Genomic DNA, 18,183 nt, shown 5'->3' on the forward strand with positions numbered 1-18,183 from the left:
GGCTGCCCCATTAATAAGCCTCTCCTGTTCGTTTTTAAACTTGTTCCCTGGTTTACTGTCTCAAGCAAATATGAAGTAACACTAATGATACAAATAGCCAAGATCAAGTGCCAGCTGCATATGCATATTATTCTTTCAATCACTGTAAAACATCTCAAGTAAGTACTATCATCATCAGTGTTAACAGGTGAGTAACGAGATCAAAGTTAAGTAAACTGCTCAATTATACAGCTAGTAAGTGGTAGGAAAGTGGAAAAGTATTAGTTGCTCGGTCATATCTGACTCTGTGACCCCATGGACTATAGCCTGTCAGGCTCCTCTGTCCATGAAATTGTCCAGGCAAGAATACTGGAGAGGGCAGGATGTGGTAGAACTAGAATTCTAAACCAGATCAATCTGAGTTCTTTATTTATAATTACAAGGTTATGCAATCTCTAAACAATTTTCAAGTGTAGTGTGATACTAAGCTAGGGACACTTGGAATAAATAAGAGAACTTCTGAACAGGAGAGGACTGGTTCCTAACTGAATATAAGAGCAGAAATTACTTCAAAATTTCAAAGGGTTTTAGAAAACTATTTTGACATCAAAAGACAAACTGAGGTGACATGACTAGAATAAACTTTCAAGTCTCCTACTTCAAAACATTGTGCTACTAAATCCTAGTTACTTAGAAGAATGTTACATTATTATAATAACCCTTTGTCTATGTAGAATTATATTTTATAATTTATAAATTCAATTTCTCTTTGCACTGTACATAAAATATCCATCTGGATTTATCTATTCAATTCTTAGTAGTTTCATAATTTGACTTTTTGTGATTTTCATAAGTTTTATTGTAATACCTATATTTCCCCTAGAATCTTATTTTGTATAATGTTCTTACTGATCTTCACTTTTTAAGAGAGGAGAAGGGCACTGAGATCAGAACAATGAAAGGTGATAACCCATTTTTCCCCCTAATAGGACTTATTTTGACACAGCATAAACACCATTTTTACTAGATTTTATGCTACAGGTCAATAATAGTAAAATTACCTAAAGATCCATTTGTTTACACATTAAAATGATATAATGACCTTTGGTGTGAAAGATCTCAATTATCCTACTTACTAATAACACTGTGATTTTACCTTTGGATAACTCTGTTGGTAGTGTAGTTATTTATTCTCTTAACAAGCCATCCTTGGAACTACTAAAGCTCTGAAAGCTACAAATATTCAGATTCTCTGACATTTGGCTGTTATCTCATTGTATTTTTTGGCTGTTACACGTTAACTTAAAAAGATAAACACATGATTTCAGAGTATTTTTACATTTACAGAAAAGTTGCAAAGATACCATAAAGAGCTCCCAAATACTTTATATACATCAGCTATTATTTTTCAATAATAAATGTGAAGTATGTTATGCTATCAAATGACAGAAAGATTGAGTATTTCCAAAGAAGATCAACATATAGTTGAGAACAAAATGCTATATATAAAAGGACACATAGAGTACAAGATTAGGAGGGATAATTATTTTTACTATCTTTAGAAAATAAACAAAATTTCCCAAAGCAAATAAATTTTAAAATTGTTTTGAACAGACTTACATGTATAAAAGGCATGATAACAAATCTAAGGAGGTTCAGTATGATGAAGTTGAGAATGTATTTTTTTTTGTAGATAACCTAATAATATGGCAAATATTAAACCCATCTTATATTAAATCCCAGATATTTAACTCCCTAAAAATATCATTTAAAGTCCAAAGTGTATTACCAAATCTAACAAAGAAACAGTTGAAATGATCTGAAAAGAATACAAATGAAACCATTAAGAACAAATAAAATTTTTATAAAGAAAAAAGAAACTAATAAAAACCTGTGGTATGATGGGTAGGATGACAGTATTCTCAGCAGGGACTGGCAGGACAGGGATCACAGGGACAGTGGGAGAAGAGGGAGATACAGCTTCTGTTGGCTAAAAATCATCAATGACAAAAAATCAGGAAAAATATAAAATAAAAGGGAAACATATAACAGAAAGTTTTGTCACAAAGATAAATTATAGTTTTCAGAAATAACTAAAATAGGTAAAATAATACATTACTTCAATTTAAATGAGAAAATGCTCTTAGAAGTAATTATACCACCAATAATAATTTTAATGACTCTAGTTAAAATAAGTGACTACTCTTTAGATGTTTAAATGAAAATAATAAAATATAATGATTTAACAATACTCCTCCACTGGGAGATAAGACACTCGCTTCACAGACTACAAAATATTTTTATAGCATTCAGGATATATTTGACCACTTGCTTACTTGCATTCAAAGAATCAATTACTCTCATGATTAATTCAATTATTTTTTTAAAAGATGTAAATGGAACACAGAAAGGGTGTCTTGTAAAAATACCAATCTCTGTTACCTGGATTAAATCATAAATATTTGCTATACCAATGACATATTCTATATAAGAATTATTAACCTCATATCCTATACAAAACCTGGAAATTAATTATGACCTAAATATAAGCATTAAAACCACAAAATTCTTAGAACATAGGGATAAATCTGGATATAACAATGGATTCTTAAATATGATATCAAAAGCAGAAGTAAAAAATAATTAGACTGTATCAGAATTCAAACCTTTTGTGAAGCAAATGGCATTATCAAGAAAGGGGAAAACAACATACAGAATGGGAGAAAATCTTGCAAACTGAACATCTGATGATGGTTTCACATGAAGAACAGATAAAGAACTCACCATAAAAAGACAATTAAAAAATGGGCAAAGGACCTGGAACAGACATTTTCCAAAGAGGATACACATATGCACCCCAAAGTTCATAGCAACACTACAATAGCCAGGACATGGAAGCAATCTAAATGTCCATCAACGGATGAATGGATAAAGAAGATGTGGCACATATATACAACAGGATATTACTCAGCCATAGAAAAGAACAAAACTGGGTCATTTGTAGAGATGTGGATGGACCTAGAGTCTCTCATAAAGAGTGAAGTAAGTCAGACAGAGAAAATAAGTATCATATTTAATGCATATATGTAGAATCTAGAAAAATGGTACAGATGAACCTATCTGCAGGGCACAAATAAGAGACACAGACGTAGGGAACAGACAGATGTATGGACATGGGGTGAGGTGGGGTGGTAGTGGGATGAACTGGGAGACTGGGATTGACATACACTGATGTGTAACACAAAAAGTGGGAACCTGCAGTATAGCACAGGGAGCTCAGCTCGGTGCACGTGGTGACCCATGTAGATGGAATGGGGAGTGGGTGAGGGGGAGGTTCAAGAGGGAGGGGGGATATGTATAAATATAGCTGTTTCACTTCATTGTACAGAAGAAACTATTACAACATTTAAAAGCAACAAAACCCCAATTAAAAAAAAAAACAATAAGCACATGAAAATCTATTCAATATTATTATTCATTAGGGAAATGTAAATCAAAGTAACAATGACATATTACTTCATACTACTAGGAGGCAATAATAAAAAAGTAAAAACAAAAACAGAAAGTAACAAATGTTGGCAAGAATATGCAGAAATTGGAATCATCAAAAACTGCTGGTGGGAATGGAAAACGGTGCTGCCACTATGGAAAGCAGTTTGGTTTGGAAGTCCTTCAAAAAAACTACCCCTAGGATTACCATATGACCCACCAATTCTACTCCTAGGTAAATACTTACAAGAGCTGAAAACCGGGGCTTGAATACTTTACCCTAGTGTTCAGTGATGCATTATTCACAATAGCCAAAAGGTGGCAACAACTCAAGAGTATCCATCAACAGATACAGAGATACAAAACATGGTGTGTGTACCTACACACACAATGGATAGTCATTAAGCCATAAAAAGGGATGAAATTCTGATATATGCCACAACATGGACAAACCTTGAAAACATTAAGTGCAATTAACCAGATACAAAAGGTCAATATTTTGTGATTCCACTTATATTTAGAATAGGTAAATTCATGTAAAGTAGATTAGAAGTTGTAAGGAGTTTACTGCTTAGTAGTTACAAAGTAAGTTTGAGATAGTGAAAAGGTGTTGGAAATAGTGGTAAAAGCTGCTCAATACTGGAAATGTAACAGATGCCACAGAATTGTGCAGTTAAAATTGGTTAAAATGGCAAATCTTATGTTAGATATACTTTATCACAATTAAAAACCTCAAAAATATTTTAATGCAGGAAAGCAGGTCCCTTCACAGTGCTGTTGGATATGTAACTTCATACAAACTTTACAAAAAGCAATCTAATAGCTTTAAAAACGTTGAACTCTTTGACTTAGTAATTCTGTTAGTCTATCTTGAGGGAAGCCTGGCATGCTGCAGTCCATGGGGTCGCAACGAGTTGGACATGACTGAGCGACTGAACTGAATTCTAAGGGAATATTTAAAAAGCAAATGTCTTAATATTCAATATATTCTTTTGAACATTGTATTTGGGAAAATGCAAAATATCCTAAATATAAGGTGTTGGAATGGTTGTACAAATAATAATAATTTCATAAGGTTAAATACTATGCCCTGGAGATGGGCACAGCAACCCACTCCAGTATTCTTGCCTGGAGAATTGCATGGACAGAGGAGCCTGGTGGGCTACAGTCCATGGGGTCGCAAAGAGTCGGACATGACTGAAGCAACTTAGCATGCAAATACTATGCATCGATTAATAATCACCTGTAAGAACAGTCTGTAAGTCATATAGGATATTGCCTATGGCATGACATTAACTAAAAAAGAGAAGATAAAAATTTTATTTAAAAAATGCAAAGACATGTTTGAAAAGTTAACCTCTGAGGACAGGATTATGAATGGTTTTTCCCCCGCCTCTATTTTGAATTCTACTTTTCCAATTGTCGACAATGAATATATAGTGATGCTGTAATGCATGCTGAGGGATGGAAGATGTATTCCTATTAAGAGAAAAACAATTATAATATTTTACCATCTCATTTTCTAGAAAATAAACTGAAAATGCATTTCACATTAACTGTTCAAAAAGATACTAAAAATTTCAATGATTTTTATAAGATCATTAGAGTTGAAGAAGCTAGGGATAAAGTTTAACCCTTCATTTTACAACTGAGCTTAAGCTCACAGAAGTTAACGTGAGGAATGAGGAAAAGATCTGCTAGACTATTGTTATCTGGATATCCTGTTGCTGCTGCTAAGTTGCTTCAGTCGTGTCCGACTCTGTGCGACCCCATAGACGGCAGCCCACCAGGCTCCCCTGTCCCTGGGATTCTCCAGGCAAGAACACTGGAGTGGGTTGCCATTTCCTTCTCCAAAGCATGAAAGTGAAAAGTGAAAGCGAAGTCGTTCAGTCGTGTCCAACTCTTCACAACCGCATGGACTGCAGCCTACCAGGCTCCTCCGTCCACGGGATTTTCCAGGCAAGAGTACTGGAGTGGGGTGCCATAGAAAGAGATTGTAAGCCATTAGATTTTGTTTCCTGTTTTCTTTCTTTATAATATTACCAATTTAAATGAGTTCTCTGTTTTGAAAGATGGAAAAGTTACAGAGATGGACAATGGTGATGGCTGCACAACACCATGAATATCTTTATTGACACTGAATTAACTGTACTTAAGTATACTAAGAAAGGTTAAAACAGTAAAATTTTGTTACATATATTTTATCACAATTAAAAATAAATTAGGAATAAAATCTCTGTCTGTCTTACTTGGGATTCCAGACACCATTAATATACATTGTTCCTACAGGGGGAAAAAAAGTTGAATTCCATATTATGAACTTAAAATAAATAATTTAAATACTAACAATTTTCAATGGAATACTTATAACTTTTTTAAAATGTTTGAAAAACCCAAGAGATTCTGACTCCTAATTTTATGACAAAGAGAAAAAGATAGTTTTAAAAGAATTTAAGTGAAGTAAGTCAGATAGGGAAGACAAATACCACATGATTTCACCAAACAAACAAACCAAATGAAAACATAGATAGAAAACACAGACTCATAGATACAGAGAAAAAATGCACAGACGCCAAAAACGGAGTGAGATGGGGGGGTGGACAAAACAGGTGAAGGAAATTAAGAGGTATAAACCTTTAGTTATGTAAGTCACAGGGAGGTAATATACAGCACAAAAAGTAAGGTCAGTAATATCATAAAACTTTGTATGTGGAGAGATGGTTACCAGACTTACTGTGGTGATCATTTCATGATGTATGCAAATATCAAAATCATTTAGTACCCTCAAAACCAACATAATATTGTTCATCAACTATACTTCAATTATTCTAGAAAACTACTGCTGAATCAACTGAATATACATATGGAAAATGAAATGAACCTTTACCCTACTACCTTACACCATATGTAAAATTCCAGATGGTTTACTGTCATATTAACAGAAGCACAAAAATTAGATTTCTAGAAGGTAGCAATGATAGAATATAATCAGGATCTTGATGTAGGCAAGCACAGGTTGTTGAAGTCAGCAGCGTGAGGCAGCAGCATCTGTGCGCAGGGAGTGGACGGGTGCACAGCGATGCTGGAGTCTAAGCAGGATGAAGAGAGTATCGCACATGGGCAGGCAGGGACAGCAGCCTGGAATTTTTGTTGGATCCCAAGTGTGACAGAGTGTCTGTGTGGCAGGAGCAGTAGTCTGGCATGAAGTATAGAGGCCTCAGTGGAACAAGATGGGGATATCTCTTTGATCTTGAGCAGGGTAGGAAGGATGTCCACTAAGAGCATCAACAGTGACAGGAGGTTGCTGACATACCTGAGACTTGATCCAATAAGTAAATATATAAAGGATAGTGGGAGCAAGGGTCCTCACATCAGAGAATGGAGTTGCAAACATGGAAAGGGAGAAAATCAACATGAAATCTATGGTTCTAGACTAGATTTGGAGGCACTCGTATGACAGCACGGTTTTCAATATATATAGACAAATACAGAAATAAATATGTGTGTTTACATATACATATGTACCCTTGCTCTGTCTACAGAGAACATCTGGGAGCAGTAACACCTCAATAACATGAAAATACCTAGCACTCAGATCTTGGCTTATAAAAATCCATTCTGTAATTTTTTAAAAAAGGAATCTTTGGAGAAATGACTCCAGAGCTAGAGCCTAGAACTTTCTGCCTCTGCCAGAAAATAAGGAGGTGCTCAAAGAATTAATGAGGCATGACAAAGGACACAGAAATCAGCTTGCTGGGGCTCTTATCAGTTACATTGGGAACAATGTGAGACTCAGATAACAATAATGATGGCATAAAGTGAAGTTGTGTCCGACTCTTTGCAACCCCGTGGACTGCAGCCCACCAGGCTCCTCCGTCCCTGGGATTCTCCAGGCAAGAATACTGGAGTGGGTTGCCATTTCCTTCTCCAGGGGATCTTCCGGACCCAGGGATTGAACCCAGGTTTCCCGCACCGCAGGCAGACACTTTAATCTCTGAGCCACCACGGCAGACCCCTATGATGGCATAAACCCCACTAAATTAAAGAGGACTCCATGAGTCTACACTTATATAAATAATTACATAACAATAAAATGAATAGAGAGAAAAGTGCATTTCCTTACAGTAGATGCCCATCAAAAATGTAGAAGGAATGATGAAGTCACAAAATTATAATCTGGCAACCACCACAGTAATAACCCATTTAAGAAACATCAACAAATGTTAAAACTTCAACTGCTGCTGAATGACCCTTCCATTTCATTCTAGTGGAAGCAAGTTTGAGTGGGAGACACGCACACAGACACACATGTATCTCCCCTACAAATTTTTATTAATTACAGTGAAGAAATCCAGCAGATACTATCTTAACCAAAGTTAACATCATCAGGGATGCTACAAATCAAAATCATATGTTACCTAATGGGATGTAATCAGAGTATATCACTTCTGGGACATTCTTATCAAATATGCATAACCTGAACATTAAACATCAGACAAATCCAAGTTGAGTGATAAACTACAAAATAAGTGGCTCTGATACATCCAAAGTATTAGAGACAAGAAAGTCTAACATTTATCATCTTTATTTTTTAAAACAGCTTTGTTACGGTATAACTGATATACAAGAAATTGTACTTTTTAATGTATACAGTTTAATGAGTTTGAACATATGCAAACACCTGTGAAACAATTACCACAATCAAAGTAAGAGACATATCTAAAACCTATAAGAAGTTTCTTTTTGCCTCTATAATAGAGTCAGATATTAGCTAATTAATAATCCACTTTAACATAAAAAAGACAAAGCTATATGCTTGTAACAAATTTCAAGGCCAAGCATAAACATTTCCTCCATTAGGCAGTTGCTCTCAAAAACCCTTTATGATATACTATAAATTCTTCAATATTACATTGTAATACTGGCTCTGAACCTATTCTAAATATATTTCCTTTTGACAGAATCCTTTAAAGGATCTGAATACCATTTTTAAAAATCTTAAACAAAATATACACCATCTGATTCCACCCCACTCTCTATAGGGCACTGATCAAGTGCTTTGAAGAAGAACATATACCCCTGCCTCTTTCTTAAGAAAGGAAAATACTGCTGAAAAAGTCTTCAAAAACAAATGCATATCAACACACATAATTTCCTAGCCACAATCAATAACCAGTATGAGTCACAAAGGATTATACAACAACAAAATAAGTCATTTAGTTTCCATGAAACAAAAGACTGCCCTAAACAAATAATATCTAGTCAAATGAAGGTTGAGTGATGAGGAACAGTATAGATGTTAAATATGATAACAGAGTAAAAAGAAGAGACAAGGATATTTTGAGCACAGGATTGAGAGCATGATAAAATTCTGGTGAGCTGTATAAGATGATTCTAAATTGGAAAATGTCAAACTTAAGGCTCTAATATGAATAATGAGGCAGCAATATAGAGTAACCACTACATTTGGGTTATTATAGAAAAGAAATTCAGCCTAAGCATTTGAAACTTGAAAAATCTTACATACATATTTTATTAGACAATATGACTTTCAGGCCATCATCCTTTTTCTGTTCCATTTGTATCACTCAATAAGATCAGCTCCAAAGAGTTTTAGTTGGTTTTTTTTTTTTTTAATCTTGACCATGTGACTAACAACAGTCTCAGTTGTTTCTATCCATAGCAACACCATGGAATCATTAGCCTCTGAGGCCTCCTTCAGAGACTTGTTTCCATGACAACAGAGGCTATACTATTAACACTGTCTCAAAGAATACTGCAGAAAATGGTAAATTCCCATAAGGTAACTGGATTGTACATATTTTAAAAGTACTTTTTAAATGCCAGTATCAAATTGATGGCTTTCTGAAAAATGTTTTAACTAATTTTTAGAGATTCTTGTTATTTATTCAGTTTTACATTTTAAATTTAAGAGCTTAAAATTATGAAAGCAGCTTTTAAAAAGATTTTGATAAAAAGTAGTCTGAAGCCTCATGAGGTATAGCCACATGCTTAACGTGTACTGCACATCTACATTTATGACTATGTACCTCCCTCTTTCACTTGCACTCACTCCACTCGATACATGAATAAATATAGATGGAGAATCCTTACCTTTAATAAATCCCTTCTGCTTGAAATAGCTAAAGTGGTTTTTTATATGTGCATATGAATACTGTCTGATGCAGGAAGAAACAGAAGGAATAATTAGGAGGCTGCTATGATAATCCAGCTGAGAGGTGATCAGTAGCTTCAACCAAATGACGGTAATGGTGAAAATGGACATGAGTAGTCAAATAAAGATAATTTTTGAATGTAGAAGTGGTACCTATATGACTGATGGGAATCTGGGAAGGACTATTAAAAATAACAACAACAATGACCATTAAAAATTATCTTTTACATCATAGTTAGATCCAACCATAAAAGATTTGCAATGCTTTCTGAACATATTTTTCTTAACTTTTTCTCACTTATAGTCTTATTAACATGCTCATAAAATTAAATTCTAAAGAAAGATAACTAATACCATACTACCAGGTAATGAGCTTAGAATACCCACAAAGATTCAATAAGTGCTAAGTAAATTTATAACATATTTAAGGAAAATGAAATAAATGAATTAGCAGATCTTTTGTTATCAATATCTTAAAGAAAAATAATTACCCCCACGCCACTGTTGGTCTATAAGAATTTTCCTTCTTTTTTTGGTTTTTGTATGGTATAGTTTAATATTTTTAATCTAAGTTCCTTTGTTTAAATTTCTACAATGTGGTAGTGAGACATGTTTCTTTGAATAAATGTCAAAGAAAATACCTAAGAGGGAAAGAGAAATCAAGGAAAAGAACTGCAAGCTTTTCGTATGTTTATAGAAGGATAAAATGCAGCACAATAAAGTTACCAAAACTGTTTGGGAATCATTGTACTCAACAGGGATCCAGCACCTTCAAAATAAGTTTTTGTCATTGCTTAGATCTGGTTCCTATTTGATTCAAATGCTCATTTTGCCACATTTACTCCATATAGTACATTCAGTATAAACTCCATAACATGTTATTTGAACCAGCTGCATATGATATTCCTATCATAATTATCTCTGAAGCAAACAGCAACAAAACTAGATATATTCGGAAACAAATACTAAGGGATTAAATACAAATTTTTGATTTTAAAATAACAGGGGAGAAAGGAAAACAGTCTAGTGATTAACAATCCTAGTATAGAAGCATGGGTGCAAATCTGCTAGTTTACACGGACAGAACATAGTAGTTCATGAATCTATCAATATTTAAGTTTGCAAGATTGATATTTATGAATAGTTAAGGTAATCATCCCTTCATTATAAACAGATAGCATTCCATCAGCATTCAGCCATTCACTTTGTACTGATACAAGGATGAGCCAACAATCATTCAAAATTTCAAGTAAACAGAAATCCAAAACTTGAATTTAAAGCTGTGGTCACATAAGTAACAGACATATGAAACTACCAAATGCAATATGCTGCCTGCCTCCCCACATTTATCAGACTATGGCTACAGAAACACACACAAACCATGGACTTCACAATGACTAACCTAAAATGGGACCTCAACACTTTCTAGGACTCATACATTTACCCTATTTTGTTCATTCTTGTACAAACCCCAATGATTCAGGTCACTGTTAATCTTTCTGAAGTTATCTTCTACTATTCTCTTCCCACTTAGTGTTTTGGCCATACTGGCCTCTCTGCTGTGTTTCAAACACTCTAAACAAGCTCTGGCCTCAGAGTCTTGTATTCAGTCTTCCTTTGTCTAGAATGCTCTTGTCCCAGATATCCACATGACCCAACTCCGTAACTTCTTTTATGTCTTGCTCAAATAACACCTTTAAGTTGAAGCCTCTCCTAGTTATTCTACTAAACCTACCCCCACCACATACACACAAATATACACATTTCCTATTGTTTTCTCTTTCTACCTTTTCCCCAGTATACTATGTATTTTAATTATGTCATCTGTCTTCTCCCCCTTTAATATAAGCTCTATAGGAGTAAGGATTCTTGTTCTATTCAATATTACTCCGGTATACATAGTTCCTAGAATAATATCTAGCACATAGGAAGTAGTTAATACATGTTTCTCGGATGAATGAAACAATATGATCGACAAAAGAGACTGAGTTCATCAGCACTCTAGAATGATAAAGTGACTCAGAGAACAGATTGTGTATATCCATCCCTCCCCCTGCCCACTTTCATTCTATACACATAGAAGACACTGCTAAGAGAGTGTGTGCTTTGGCAGCCACTACCAATCACAAAGTGCTCAAGATGTTCTAATATTTGATGATGTTCAAAATATAAAAATGCCAAAAAACTGCCAGTTTCATGTTGTCCTCTGCATGCGTGCTAAGTCACTACAGTCTATAGTGTTGCAGAGAGTCATCCCTCTGCCAGGCTCCTCTGTCCATGGGATTCTCAAGGCAAGAATTCTGGAGTGGGGTGCCATGGCCCCTGCCAGGGCATCTTCCCAATCCAGAGATCAAACCCATGTTTCTTATGTCTCCTGCATTGGCAGGTGGATTCTTTACCACTAGTGCCATCTGGGAAGCCTTGTTCTCTGTCTAGCAATAGTTAATTGCTTAATATTATCCTATGTGAAAGTAAACAGGTCTTGTTCAAGAACATCTGCTCAAAAGATTTTCTCCTCTTTCCTTTTTAAACTGTGTAAGTAGTAAATATCACTGACAGATCATATTTAAAGCCTGCAGAGCCCTTCTTCCAAACTTCTGGGTTCTACTAACCTCAACTCGATCCCTAGGTCCCTTCTCAGATGGTAGCTGCTTCCTGTTGTTACTATTTCTGTTTTATTTTGGTGTTCACATGTTTCCTTTTCAGTTCTCCAATTCCTTTTAAATCACCATTCATATTACATTTTCCCTGTTAAAATGATTACTGTGGTGTCTGTTTTTCTGGCTGGACCTACTCAAGGTTACCAATCCTCTTGTCAAAACATAATTCTTCATCATTCTGTAATAAGATTGCTTCTCGGTATCTCCAGATTCCCCACTTAAAAGACCAGAATATTTTGCAGGATCAATTTCACGGGTGGTTGTGAAAGTGGTGATAAAGATGATGATGACAGGTACTTTACTGATGTCAGGTATCATAGTAAGGGTTTTGAGGATTTGTCCCATTTAATTTTTTACTAAATCTTGATCCTTATTTTCTGCAGGTGGAAGAATGAGACTCAGAATTTAGGTAATTTATCCAGTGTGCTACAGCTAAAATAGAACAGAGCTTTAAACTCAGTCCATCAACCTCTAAAAACAACACTCTCAACCAGTGCTCTCCAAAATCCTGCTATGTATTTAGTATAGTTTAAGCATTTAATTCCTAAGGTTGGTATTTATCTTTTTCTGCTATATGTCAAAATACTTACAAGTGATTATTTTTCAAATTTATAATGCTTTGATACATTAGATGGTTCCAGCAAGATTAGTCAGAGTTAAATACAGAAAAATGAGGCTGGGATATGTTTCGTTTCAAATTGCAGATTATAATCTTCAGTTATTTGCCTCAGAGCCAACAAAAATTTTGTAAGGCAATCAATTGGTCCCATTCTGTCATCATAATAACTTCCTTATGCTCACAGCCGGCTGAATCAATAGTCACAGTTTAGATTTCAAAAATACTGATAATATTGCTCAGAAAGGGACTAAACTGGGGTCTACTAATGGATAAAGAATGAGCAGGCAGCACTACTGTTAAGAAGTGAGGGGGAAAACATCTTTCAAATAAATTCGTCTAGGGGCAGAAGTTGTGTTTAGGATTCTAAAATTCTACTGCTTCCAGATGTGATATCAGTTGGTTTATACTTGCACAAAATAGGTCCAGTCTTTGTTAACTGATTTGTACATGCCTGTACAATTGCCACATCAGCTGGTTTATTTAAAGTTTGGTAAATAAGCTGGTAATTGTAGGATACTGTTCTCTGCATGATCTGAATAGCTACTCTTACCTTTATCAAAATTCTAAATTTTGATATAAGAATGGAGGACTGAAAAATGTTATCTAAATAACAGTGCCAGGAAGTACACAGTGAGAAAAATCTTAGAAAATGACATTAAGTCAAATTGTAACAGTAAGAATATAAGTTCTTCATATATCTATATATATGCTTCAATTTTTTCACAGAAGCCTTTGAATTAGTTTTGAAATAGCCATGGTTTTATAAAATCCTATAACGCAGAATTATAATTTTAAAGCCATAGTTGTACATAAAAATCGCTTGGAAAATTTACAGTGGCCAAACCATATTTAGAAGTTCCAAACTTCTTTGTAGCCATCATCAGATTAAATGAAAATAAATGCATATAATTAACTTTATTCATTCAACAAACAGTCATCATTTGCATTCACCACTCTAGGCTCTAGGTATATAAGAAAACATACATCTATCCTACCAGCTCTTGTGAAACTTTTGGTTTTGCAGCTGATATTAAATCATTACCCAATTGATTACTGAAATATAGTTGTGCTAAGAGGTATGGAATACAATTCTCATGATAACAAATACTGCTTAAAGTAAGAAAAGAGCAAAAATGTTGTGTGTGTTGAATCTCCTATTCTGACCCCAGAGGTTATGGGCCTGTCACTTTTTAGTACTGTTATTAACAGATTACTTTAAAAGTTAACCCTAAAACTATATATATATATATCACACACACATACATACATGTTAGATATTAAAATATGCAAATTGCCATTTGTGCAATAAAACATATATATTGCTATGTGTCCTTGACCAAAAAAAAAGTGAAAGTTGCTCAGTTGTGCCCAACTCATTGAGACTGCATGGACTGTAGCCTGCCAGGTTCCTCTGCCCATGGAATTCTCCAGGCCAGAATACTGGAGTGGGTAGCCTTTCCCTTTTCCAGGGGATCGTCCCAACCCAAGGATCGAATCCAAGTCTCCCGCATTGCAGGTGGATTCTTTACCATCTGAGCCCTCCTTGACAAAAGGACAACCTAACAGTTACGACACTACACAGAAACTACAAAGACGTACACAACACACTTCCTATTTAGGAAGAGCTTATATAACAAACTTTACTTACTCAGTTCTTCAAACAACAGACAATCTAATCCACCTCAAGCTATCAGTGTTGTTCTTTTAACAAACTTTATTTTTTAGAGTAGAAAGTACAGAGTTCCCATATAACCTTTGCCCATACACATGCATTGCATCCCCATTATTAACATTTCCCACCTGAGCTGTACACTGTACAGTTGATGAATCTACAAGGATACATCACTGCTATCCAAAGTTCATAGTTTACACTAGGGTTCATTCTTGATGTACATTTACAAGTTTAAACAACTGTATAATGTCAGGTATCCACCATTATAGTACCACACAGAATAGTTTCACTGGCCTAAAAATCTGTGCTCTATTCATCCCTCCCTCTTTCCTAACTTTGGCAAATAATCTTTTTACTATCTCCATAGTTTTGCCTTTTCTAGAATGTCATATAGTTGGAAGCATAGAATGTGTAGCATTTTCAGATTGTGTTTTTCCCTTAGAAATATGCACTTATAGAGTTCTTCCATATCTTTTTAACACTTAATAACATTTTATCTACCCACTGAAGGTTATCTGGGTTGCTTCCAAGTTTTGATAATCATGAATAAAGCTGCAATAAACATCTGTGTGCAAATTTTCACATGGACCTAAGTGCTCAACTCATTTGAATGAAAACCAAGGAGTGCAACTGCTGGATTAAATGGTCAATCTGGTATTTTTTTAAGTGAATATAACCACTGTAAACTTTTTGTTTAATTTTCATCTTTATGCTTTTCTAGTGCCCAAATTACTGGGTCTTAAACACCACTTAAACATATTTTTGAGTAGTAATGTTTTGGGTATGCTGCTAAGTCATTTCAGTCTTGTCCGACTCTGTGCAACCCCAGAGACAGCAGCCCACCAGGCTCCCTCATCCCTTGGATTCTCCAGGCAAGAACACTGGAGTGGGTTGCCATTTCCTTCTCCAATGCATGAAAGTGAAAAGTGAAAGGGAAGTCGCTCAGTCATGCCCGACTCTTAGCGACCCCATGGACTGCAGCCTACCAGGCTCCTCCGTCCATTGGATTTTCCAGGCAAGAGTACTAGAGTGGGTTGCCATTGCCTTTTCCATATGTTTTGGGTATAAAGGGAAATAATTTCCAAATCTGAGTAATGGCATTTTTAACAAAAGTACTGGCCTTTTGAGTAGGAAATTCAACTTTGTCAAGAGACAGCATCTCACAACCAGTATAACAGAATGTTTATCCTAACTTTGATTGCTTGGTAATCATTACTCAAAGAGACAGTTTCTACCCATTCTCTGGGAAATTTATTCTACTATCAGAGTTGGTATTTCCAAAGTAGTTTAAGAGGATTATCTACTTACTCTATATTCTAGTTTAATACAAAGGCATTACACTGCTGAATATAAGCAATTTCATTCTTTAGAAATGAGGAAAAATATATATATTTAAATACATTTAAGTAAATACATGAATGTATTTTATACATATATATATTTGACCACTTCAAAATACAATCATCATTAGGCATAAGGCCAAATGTTTAAAACGTATATAGATAAGGTTAGGCCAATTCATGTTGGTCCAAGGTGGAGATGTCTTGTTGTGAATATTTAGACCTGCTGCCTGGAAGGAACTGTCATAAGATAAAAGCTTATAGATAATAATACCATATGCCTCTGTCTGCCTGGGAAGTTTCCCTTTTCTATCAAAAGTACTCCAAGTTTGGTCAGTGAGTGATACATTCATCCTAGTTATAAGGAAACTTAATAGTTTTTCTCCTCTTCTCTCCCTGCTTCACCTCCTCAAGGTGAAGGGTAAATAAGAAGAGCATCATCAGCTGGAGGATCAGTATAACACTGAAGTGTGACATGTTTCACAAAACATTTAAGAGAGAATTCAGATGGATTAAAAATATATAATAATAGTCAGGCAGTATTAAGTGCTATGAAGAAAAATGTTTAAAAAGATAAAAGGACAGTGATGTCTGGAATGAAGGAGTGCCTGCTACCTTAGATAAGAATCTAGAAAGATCCTCCGAGAAGGTAACAGATGAGCACAAATCTAAAGGAAGTGAGGAAATGAACTATGAGAATATCTGAGGAAAGAATGTTCCAGGCAGAGGAAACAGTTACATTAAGGTTCTGAGATAGCCACATGCTTGATTTATTTGAGGAATAGGAACAAGGCCAATAAAGCGAAGTAAGTGAGGGAGCAATAGGAAATGGGATTATAGACACTGCCAGGGACTAGATAATAAAGGGCCTTTTGAACTATGGTAAAGAAGGACTTAGGATTTTATTATATGTTGGATTGGAAGCCATGAAAGTGATAAAAACAAGATAATGACATGAACTGACATTCTGTAAGGATTCCTCTGGCTTCTGGGTAAAGAACAGACTGGTGAGAGTGAAGAATGGAGATAGGGAGTCCAAATAGATTATCTACTGCTGTAGTTCAGGCAACAAATTAAATAATTTTAATTAGTCATTATAGAGTAGTGAGAAGTGGTTAGATCATATATTCTAAACACAAAGACAACAGAATTTGCTATTAAATTGTGTGAGCAAAAGAAAAAGGAACAGAAGATGATTTCAAGGGTTTTTTTTATCTTCATCATCTCAGTGACTAAATGAGGATGGGGAAAATAATAATATTAGAAACTCTATTTTTGACATGTTAACTTTCAGATACTTAATCCAAGTGGAGATACAGATTAGGAAAGCTAGATATACAAGTCTAGTGAACAGGGATTAGCTCTGGACTGAAGATATGAATACTGATGTTAATTAAAGGCACCTGAATAAGATCAACTGAAATATGAGTTTAAAAAAAGAAGTTCAAGGATTGATGCCCTGAGTTACTACTCTGTTAGTAGTTAAGAAGAGGAGGAGGATACTGCAAAGGAAATTGAGGTTGGGAGAGTAAAGAGAATGGTGTTCAAGAGTTAAATGAGAAAAGAATTTAAAGGAGGGAGTGAGTAGTCAATGTGTAAAAAGCTGTGGAAGGGTCAAGTAAAATGAAGACTGAGAACTGATCACTGGATTTGACAGTCTATACTCCAAGAGGGTTGTTTTAATGAGAGGTATTATGCTGAATATGTATGCTGATGGGAATACTCCAGTACAGAGGGAAAGACAGATAATGCAATGAAGAGGAAATTTCGGAACTCTCTGAGAAGTCAAAAATGAAGATTTAGTACAAAAGTGATGGGTGAGATTTAAGAACACAAACGAATTATTTAACAGGATGGGAGACAGAATAAGACCATCAATTGAGAAAGGGCCAGGAAACAGGTATTGGAAATTTGACACGCAGCTTTGGAGCCAATGTGGAGGAGGCAGAGTTGCAATTAACCAAGGTTGGATCTTACCACTGAAATGACAGAGGAGCAAGCAAGTTAAGATTATGAAAAATATTGTTTAAAGTTATGGGCCAAGGAATTTGAGCAAGGCAAGGAGGGAAGTGGGAACATGAAAGAAGTGATGGATAGTAAAAAGTTGGGCTGGAGGTCTTTAGAGGGTAAAAGAAAAATTGTTATAGAGGAGAGGTGTTGGGGGCCAGCGCGAGGCACTCCACCCGTGGCAAAGGTCATGAGGAAGGAGGTTCGACATACACAAAGGCGGGATCGAGCCTCAGGAGTCC

General features: G+C 35.3%; 1 protein-coding gene across 9 annotated transcripts in view; it reads right to left on the minus strand.

Annotated features, from left to right (window-relative positions):
* DLG1 (discs large MAGUK scaffold protein 1) overlaps positions 1–18,183 on the minus strand; it is a 262,255-nt gene that overhangs the window by 146,981 nt on the left and 97,091 nt on the right. For 6 of the 9 annotated variants that reach the window (XM_044943013.2, XM_044943017.2, XM_025285992.3 and 3 more), the window contains one exon: positions 1,871–1,969. The exons of the other annotated variants lie outside the window; for them this stretch is intronic. In XM_044943013.2, coding sequence (XP_044798948.2) covers positions 1,871–1,969 — 99 coding nt within the window. The remainder of the gene's footprint in view (positions 1–1,870; positions 1,970–18,183) is intronic. 9 annotated transcript variants of the gene reach the window in all.

Source organism: Bubalus bubalis, chromosome 1, assembly GCF_019923935.1.
Source record: "Bubalus bubalis isolate 160015118507 breed Murrah chromosome 1, NDDB_SH_1, whole genome shotgun sequence".
In the NCBI taxonomy this organism is placed as follows: Eukaryota; Metazoa; Chordata; class Mammalia; order Artiodactyla; family Bovidae; genus Bubalus; species Bubalus bubalis.